This window comes from Pelodiscus sinensis, chromosome 1 (genome assembly GCF_049634645.1).
Source record: "Pelodiscus sinensis isolate JC-2024 chromosome 1, ASM4963464v1, whole genome shotgun sequence".
Taxonomy (NCBI): domain Eukaryota; kingdom Metazoa; phylum Chordata; order Testudines; family Trionychidae; genus Pelodiscus; species Pelodiscus sinensis.
Window position 1 is genome coordinate 2,219,691 of NC_134711.1, and position 8,485 is coordinate 2,228,175.

The window sequence follows — 8,485 nt, forward strand, 5'->3', positions numbered from 1 at the left end:
GGCCAGTTACTACCATTACCCATGCTGTACTGTACCCCCTGGGGTCTGATGCAAGTAACCCCAATAGGTCCGACCAGATAGTCCCCACTGGGGTCTGACCCCAGTCACCCCAATAGCACTGAAAGGGCTCCCTACTGCCCCATGTATCTCAACACTGTCAGGGGGAGATAGGAGGACCAGCTTTCACTGTTTCTCTTGGCTGAGCCCTGACAAGCACGTCCGCCTGGCCACAGCCCAGTTGGCGGGTGGACTGTGGCTCCTCTTATCTCTGCTTGTGTAGGCAGGACGTGACTGTATCTGCCATCTTCACAGATTTACATGTTCACTATTGATAACTGCTCCCCTCTCGGCCCCTCCCTGACTGGTCTATAAATGCCCAGGCAGGGCCAGTGCCCCTTCAGGCTGCACTTGGACCGACCCGGCACCAGAGCAGCTCCCCAGCAACAATCAGGTGAGTCCCCGGCTCCCTCCCGCGTCTCCCCCCTGCGCTGGTGGCTGGAGGCAGTGGGGCCATTGCTGGGCTGGTGCCTTGTGTGTGCCAGGAACCCCTCTGGGTCTCACTGCTTCCCGTGAACAGCGAGGCCCAGCCCCCGGCCCCGTGCCCAGTCCCTGCTGGACCAGCGCTCCGCAGGGCGGCTCCCCCGTTGGGCCCTTCTCCCCGTCACGGTGCCAGGGGGATCCAGCCCCTCCCCGGGGCGCAGCAACTATCCCCCCTCCGCTCTCCTTCCCCACACACACATGGTGTCGGCTTCCCAGACACTCAGGGTCCATGGGGGGGAAATGAGTGTGGTTCACACACCTGTGAGGGGGAAAAGGCCCCGGGAGGGGAGGGGGGGGTCAGTGGGTGTTTGGTGCCCCAGGCGCTGGATGGAGACAAGAGGCTCTGTGCTCCCGGCACTCACCCCGCTCTCTGGCCAGAGGACTGTGGCCGAGGGGCTGCCCCTGCTGCTGCCATTCCAGCCATGTGCACACAGACCGGCCCCCCGCCTGGCCCTGGGGCCCTTCCAAACTCCCCCCTCCCGCCGCCTGCTCCCCCCGCCCGGTCCCATGGGGGGGCTGCGTGGGGCCCTGCCAGCCCAGCACTGGGGGAGGGGCAGCGGGGGATGGCAAATGCCCCTTCTGAGAATCACTGTGCTGAGGATCCGGTTCCTGGGGCCCCTGAGTGATCCCGGCCTCCCTGCTGCCCTCTGGGGTCCCCCCCTGCAGCCCTGGTGTGGGGGTCCCTGGCCGTGCGGCTTGCAGAGCCCAGGCCCTGCGGAGCTGGGACCCGGCTCCCTGCTGGGTGTCCGGTTCTGTCCCTGGGGTGCGGCTCAGCGAGGGGGAGAACCAAAGGGCCCTTTGGAGCCAGGGAGACGGGCTCTGAGCAGGGACCCCGAGGCTGGGGGCTGGGATCCCTCTGGGGCCCTTCAGCCTGGCCAGGCTCCTTAGTGCACAGCCCCCCCCTCAGAGCCCCCCCGGGAAATGCCCCATGGGGGGGTGGAGTTTTTCCAGGGTGGTGTCAGGCTCCCCCGCCCATCCCCCGTGTGTGTTTTCTCCCCAGGGAAGCGAGACGATGGGCCCAGTCGCCTTCTTCAGCCTCTGCCTCCTCGGCTGCCTGATCTTTAACCCCTCGCTGGAAGGTGAGTCCCTGCCCGGCCCCTCGGCCTGGACACCCCAGGCTCTGTTTGCCCCGATGGGACGTGAAGTCATTTCACCCAGGGGGCCAGCCCCACCGTGGGGGAGCAGCCACCAGAGCTGGGTCCCCTGAGATCCTGCCCCACCCGACCCATCGATCCAGACCCCGGCCATCAGCTCAGCCCCTGCGTGGGGAGAATGCGCCGTTGCACCTTTAATATCGTCTCTTGGAGACATGGCCAGCTCTGCGGAACTCCCTTTTCTCCTCGACTTTCCTCCCATGAGCCCTCACCGGCCAGTTCTGAGCTTATTAAATAACCCTCGTTCAATGCCATTGCTGTTGCTGCCGATGCTCACTCCTTCCCTTCCCTCCTTCTGTGCGTTCAGGGGCACTTTCTCCTCGCTGCCTTAGAACCTCAGATCCACAACCAATTTCTCCTTGTGAGTCAGAATTAGCCCTGAGGTGACTGTTCCCCTCGGACCTTCTTCCCCTTCGCTCCTCATACGGCCCAAGGACAGTTTGAAATGTTCACGTTTTCCCAACCAAGAGCCGGGAAACTGGAGTCCCCCCATTCCGACCGGCTCCTCTGCTTTCTATTGATAGGATATTTTTGTGAATATTTCTATAGTTTCTCCTGGGAATACCTCCTGTGGGAGTTGGCATCACTGCTGTCACAGTTTCCCCCTCTTTTACAGGGAGCTCCTCCTTGCATTGGTGTGCAGACGTCTGAGAGGCCGTTCCCGCACGGTTCTCCCTCCTGTTGCTCCCTCCTTCCCCTCCTCCCCTTCTTCAGCTTTTGCAGTTTTCTGTTTCCCACCCCACACGTAGCCTCTGTTAAGGTCACCTCTGGGATTTTGCCACCTGCCTCTTTTCAACCTAGTTTCAAGCCCCGTCCCTAGGTTGGCAAACGAGCACGTGGGGTCCCTTCAGCCTGTGCTGTACCCCTGTGCCCCAACTTCCCTTCTGCTCCCTGCCCCACCAGTGTCACCCTGACACCCAGTGCTCCCCACCCTCACCCCACAGTCCCTGTTTACTCTGACTCCACCGCCTTGCTTCCCCTTTGTGTCGACCTCCCCAGCGCCCTGGCACAGAAGACAGGAGGTGGCCATATTCCTTGATGATACCCCAGGGCGTGTCCCCTGGGGGAGGGGACAGAGGTCATTGTCGGTAGCACAGCCTCACTGCCACAGGGAAAGGGGGCGAGGGGGGGCAGCTCTTTTAGCTGAGGGGTTTCAGCCCTGCTGAAAGCAACAGGAGAAAGGGGCCATTTTGGGAGAGGTTGAAATTTCACAGCGTTTTTGGAAGTCTGGAGAAGCTGGACGGGTGGGTACTGACAGCTCCGCGCCCTCTCCCCCCTCCACAACAGCCTCGCCCCGACGTGAGCGCTCTCTCCAGCCTGGATCGGGGATAAAGGCCACAGCCTGCTCCCGTGACTGGTTCCGCTACAGAGACCACTGCTTTAAATTCTTCTCTGAGGAGGTGACCTGGTCAGCGGCTGAGGTAGGAGGCTCTTCTGCAGGATCCATGGGGCGGGGCAGGTTCGTGGGCAGGAGCTGAAGGGGTTTGGTGGCTGGTTCTGGGGGTGGGGGTTGAAGAGGTCGGGGGGGCCGAGATGAATTGTTTGGGGCCCGGCCATGGGGCTCAGGATCAGGCTCCGAGAGGGGACTCTCTCTCCTCTCATCGGTCCCTGCCCCGCTGCAGCCTGGAGGGGCAAGGTCCCACACCAGGGCAATGTAGGGTTACCAGGTAGGCTTAAAAAAAATATCAGACACACACCATGGCGGGGGAGAGCGGCTGGGAGGGGAGCGGTGCTGGCCAGGAGGAAGGGGGGGGCAGGAAGAAGAAGAGGGACTGGGAAGCAGAGCTGGTGGGGAGGGGTAGGGGGCTGGCCGGAGGAGATGGGGGGCGAGGCGGCCTATGGGAAGCAGAGCTGGTCTTGGGGGGACGGAGTCAGGGGCTGGCTGGGTGAGATCGGGGGAGGCGGCTGATGGGAAGCAGAGCTGGTCGGTGGGGTCAGCGGGTCGGGGGGAGTGGGGCTGGTCGGGGAGTATCGGGGGGGGGTGGCCAGCGGGAGTGGGGCTGGCCGGGGGAGCTCAGGAGGAGGAGGAGAGAACAGGCTACCGGATGCAGCGCTGGTGGGGGGCGCAGTGGGGCTGGCCGGGGAAGATCAACCGGCTGGCAGGAGGTAGAGCTGGTGGGGGCGGGGTTTGGGCACAGCGGGGTTGGCTGGGGAAGGTTGGGAGGAGAAGTGGGGGAGACCCAACCGGCCAGCCCCGAGGGGACGGGGCGGGCGCAAATCGTCCGGCGGGGAGCAGGACTGACCCGGGCAGTGCAGATCCCTGGGCGGTCTCGTCTCCCGCACGGTCCAGTGAAGCGCGAGTCAGTCCGGCTGCGGCTCCCCCAGGAGCTTCACCAGCGCGCAGGAGCACGGACCGGGCTGCCCCTCCTCCTCACACGCAACCAGGGCCCCCAGCGCCAATCAGCCCCCACCTCCCAGACTCTCCCCTCGCCCCCGCCAGGCTTCTGGGCACCCAGCTGGAAAGCCAGGAAATACCGGACATTGCACATTGCACATTGCACATTGCACATTGCACATTGCACATTGCACAGGTCTGGTATTTTCTGAATTTTTTTACCAGACAGAGCCCAAAAAAACCAGATTCTCCAGTAGAAAACCAGCTCCCTGGCAACCCTAGGGCAATGAGCATCCTCCCCCAGAGTGACAGGCCTGGTCCATGTCCCTGCTGCAGGTGGAGTGTCAGCGTCACCACCCGGGTGCCCATCTGGCCTCCATCCTCGGTGACACAGAAAGAAACATAGTGGCCGACTACGTCACCAAGTCGACCCCCAAGAATCATGTCTGGATCGGACTCCACAACCCCAACAAGGTGAGCGCCCGGCCCGGCTTGGCCTCTGGCAGCTGCCCCGCCCCACGGCTCTGGCTCCCAGGGGCTGGGCACATCCCAAACCCCACGACCCCTTCATGTGGCTACCAGGATCTCCCTTCCCCCCTCACGGGCACCAGTGTGTCCCCTCTGCACTGCCCCTGTCTCCCCTGCCCCCTGCCCCCTTTCCATCCCCATCCTACTGTAACCTCCCCCTCCCCTCTGGCTTCTGCCCCCCAAACAGAGCCTAGACCTGGTCCCCCCAACCTCAGGCTGACCTTTGACCTGCACCTGCCTCCTCAACTACTGCCCCGTCTCCCTTCCCCCTCCCAGCCCCTACCAAGCCCCCCCACTGTGCCCAGTAGCCCCCACCCTTCCCCCTCCTAGCCCACACACTGTGCCGAGCCCTCTCCCTCCCTCCCACAGCCTGTCTCCCATCCCCACCCCACGTTTTCCAGCCGCTTTTCCCTGCCCAAGACTTGAGCCTCAGAACACCCCCGACTGCTGGTCCCTCCCTTGGCCTGGGGGTCCCGCCCTGGCCTGGTTCTCTGTAGGGGAGCCCCAGCTCCACCGGGCAGGGAGGGGCAGGGGGACCCGTCACCGGCTGGGAAGGAGTCCAGGCAAGAACCTCTGGGGGGGGGGGGGCACTGAGCCAGCCTGGGATCTGGCCGGCAGCCCCCCCACAGCTCTCCTGGGTAACCACATCGACCTCCATCCGAGCTCTGCTCCATCCATTTCCCGCCCCTGCTCAGGGTGGTGCTGCGGTGGGGGGGCTCCTGGGCAGCTGGCCCCTGGGGACTGCTCCCCCCCCCCAAGTGACTGCAGCTTGGGGCGGGGGTTTGGTCCATCGGCGAAGGGCTTGGGGGGCAGAAGGGAAAGTTGAGGGGCTGAACGTTACTGTGACGTCCGTGTCTCTGGGCTGCCCCTTCCCCCGCCCTCGCCCCGGCCTGAGCAGGGCCCTGCTGCATGCGGGTTTGGTGTGTCTATGGTGCCGCATCACCAGGGTCTCTTCTGCCTGGCCCCCCCACAACCTTTCTCCCCTGGATCTGCAGGACAAGACCTGGGTGTGGACAGATGGCTCCGTCTATTGCTACAATGCTTGGAACGACGGGGAACCAAACAACAGTGGAAGCAGGGAGTACTGTGTCGAGATGTGGACTTCCACCGGTAAGGCAAAGTCTCAAACACACCTGCTCCAGCGAAGGAGCCCCGTCAGCCCCTGTGCACACCACACAGCCCGCTCAGGGCCTGGCCTCCTGTCCCATCTCCCTGCCTCTCCCCCGGCTCCCCCAGCTGATCTCTGTGACACAGGAAATGTCTGTTTCCATGGTAGCATCTCTAAGGTCCAAGTACCCACATCCAACTAGTCTTCCCTCTAATTCACTGTCCATGTGCCTCCCAGCCCTGGCCGGTCCTACTTGTCACTGGCCAACTGCTCCCACACGCCCGGACAAGTTCACTCCCAGCCGTTTGGCCTGGGATTGTTTAACCCCTTTCTGGCCACGGCTCACCCGTCCGGGAGAGGGGCTGTTCTAATCCCATCACTTCACATCAACAAGTGCCACACGGCTGCCAAAAACAGAAAACCTCCTTCTGGGCGGCATGAACCGGAGTGTTGGGAGCCAGACCCGAGAAGCGATTCTTCTGCTCTGCTCTGCCCCACATTGGCCTCAGCTGGAATAGTGTGTCCAGTTCTGGCACCACATTGCAGGGAAAATATGGACAAACTGGAGAAGGTCCAGAGCAATGAAACTGATGAACCTTCTCGAACACATGAGCTGGGAGGGAAGGTTGACAAAATGGGGTTTGTTCCTTGTGGAGAGGAGAAGACGGAGAGGGGGCAGGAGAGCAGCTTCCAAATACCTAAAGGGGGTTGCAAGGAGCAGGGAGAAAACTTGTCCCCAGTAACCTCTGGTGGCAGGACAAGAAGCAAAGGGTTTGAATTGCAGCAAGAGACGCTCGGGCTGGACAATAAGAAAAACTTTGTCAGAGGCTGGGAATGGGTGACACTGTCGTGGGGTCGTCTCTCCGCACGATGCCATCGGGGGAGGGGGCACTGCCAGGGCACCACCCACTTGCCCTTCCCCCATCCCACTGATTTCTGTCTTGCCTTCTAGGTTATAAGAAATGGAACGATGTTTTCTGTGATATGAAAAGGCCCTACCTTTGCAAGTACAGATTCTAGCGAGGGGGCCACTTGCCTGCGCCCGATGGGGAGCTCAGCGCCTGGGCTGCAAAGAACCGGGCCCCTGGCGCACGATCAGGCAACGTCCCAGACTTTCGGCTGCTTTTCTGCATCAGGGGCCAGTTCTGCCCCTCCCTGAGGGACTGACTCTCAGGTTCCCAGCTGCAAACTGCCTCCCCCCCTCAGTGTCTCTGTACTAGCTACAGCCCTGCTCCCTCCCTCTCTCCCCCTCCACGGCTGCAGCCGCTACAGCAATAAACTCTCCTGAGCATGCAGGTCTGTGTGTGTCTCCTCTGCCCCATGCCTGGCCCCACTCGAGGGGAGGGAGGGGACCCCTGAGGGAGGCAGGTTGGGCCCAGGCTTAGGGGCAGGACTGGGTCTCCACCCAGAGCACTAATGGAGGCATCATACGGCCCCGGGCTGAGAGTGGATCCATGTCAGCCCCCAACAACCGCGCCCGCTGGATACCGCATCCCCATGGACTGTTGCTTCGTGAGATCTCTCCAGTAGCCGAGTCAGAAGTCGTGTCCCTGGCCACACGGGTCTGCACAGTTCACCCTTTAAGCTGAATTTCAAGCGGAGGAATAGAGAGGATTTGTGGGAAGGAGTCTGGGGGCCACAGTCAGTGGTGGGAAAAGTCCCCAAAAAAAAGTCACTTGAGTAAAAGTTCTGCTGCTGTGAAACAAACATCACTCAGTAACAGTCAAAGTATCCTTCTGGAGAACTACTCGAGTAAAAAGTAGCCATCCCAGGGAAATCTGTGGGTAACCAACCGTGTTATTGTAGGGCAGCTTTATTTTTCACACATATACACACACACATAGATATACATATTCATACACACACACACATTGTAGGAAAAATGGTGCCGGTACTCCAGGCTCAACAGAGGCATAGCGAGGGTGTTATGCTCCCGGGGGCGAAGACAAAATTGGCACCCTCCTCCCCCCCTACCAAATGGTGGGGCCCCAAACCTGGCGCACAGCTGAGCCCGACCCTGGAAGGAGTGGGGAGAGCTTGTACTCCATCTTATCCGGCCCCCTCCAGTTTGGGGCTGGGTCCCACACGCACTAACCCTCTGGGGGTATTTCTACACTACAGCATTAATTCGAACTAATTTAATTCAAATTAGTTAATTCGAACGAACGTCTGTTAGTTCGAATTAACTTTGTAGTGTAGACAGACCCTGGCAGAGATGGGGGGGCGGGCTGGGGGCAGAGAGGCGGAGAGGAGGTAACTCCAGCCGGTGGCAGCGGGCAGAGAAGGAGGAGGTGAGCAAAGGGATGACAGGGGGAGTGTAAGGGGACTATGCTGACACCTCACTAGTGTGGCACCCAGGGGCCACTTCCCCTCCCCCCACCTTCCTCACTACACCACTGTAAATAATGCACCTCTTAGGATATTTATTGTTTAATGAATTACTTATTTTACTAACTACAGACATAGAAATTATAACGTTTTGTGGTTTGCATTCTGGTAAATAATTTTTTCTCTTTAATTTGTTCATATCCCATTCTCATTAGGTTCATGTCTTTAACATAAAAAATGTCAAATTCTTAAATATGTAAGTTTTATAAAACACGAGAGAAATGAATGTTATACAACCTAAATACATACTTCATCACTATATTTCATTGAAGCATTTAAAACCACTGTTATAGCAAATGAGTAACACATTGCTTTAATGAATAAAAAGTAAAAAAGATTATGAGCATATCAAATTTATGGTAATAGAGAGGGAGCCGTGTTAGTCTGATCTTGGTAAAACAAAAAGAAAAAAAGTTATGTAGCACTTTAAAG

At 59.7% G+C, this 8,485-nt stretch overlaps 1 protein-coding gene across 1 annotated transcript; it reads left to right on the top strand.

The window, feature by feature from the left end:
* Positions 1–320: 320 nt before the first annotated feature.
* LOC142827963 (C-type lectin BfL-2-like) lies at positions 321–6,977 on the top strand. The gene is made up of 6 exons (XM_075924733.1): positions 321–451; positions 1,541–1,619; positions 2,982–3,115; positions 4,366–4,503; positions 5,553–5,667; positions 6,618–6,977. The coding sequence occupies exons 2-6, from the start codon at positions 1,553–1,555 to the stop codon at positions 6,683–6,685; spliced, it is 522 nt and encodes a 173-aa protein (XP_075780848.1). The 5' UTR covers positions 321–451; positions 1,541–1,552; the 3' UTR covers positions 6,686–6,977.
* The last annotated feature ends 1,508 nt before the right edge of the window (positions 6,978–8,485 follow it).

What these genes read in the sequence shown, in the direction of transcription:
- LOC142827963 (XM_075924733.1), top strand. Translation starts at nt 1,553, where the DNA reads ATGGGCCCAGTCGCCTTCTTCAGCCTCTGCCTCCTCGGCTGCCTGATC. An exon ending in GACTCCACAACCCCAACAAG is followed by an intron (nt 4,504 to 5,552) that starts GTGAGCGCCCGG and finishes CTGGATCTGCAG; the next exon opens with GACAAGACCTGGGTGTGGAC. An exon ending in CGAGATGTGGACTTCCACCG is followed by an intron (nt 5,668 to 6,617) that starts GTAAGGCAAAGT and finishes CTTGCCTTCTAG; the next exon opens with GTTATAAGAAATGGAACGAT.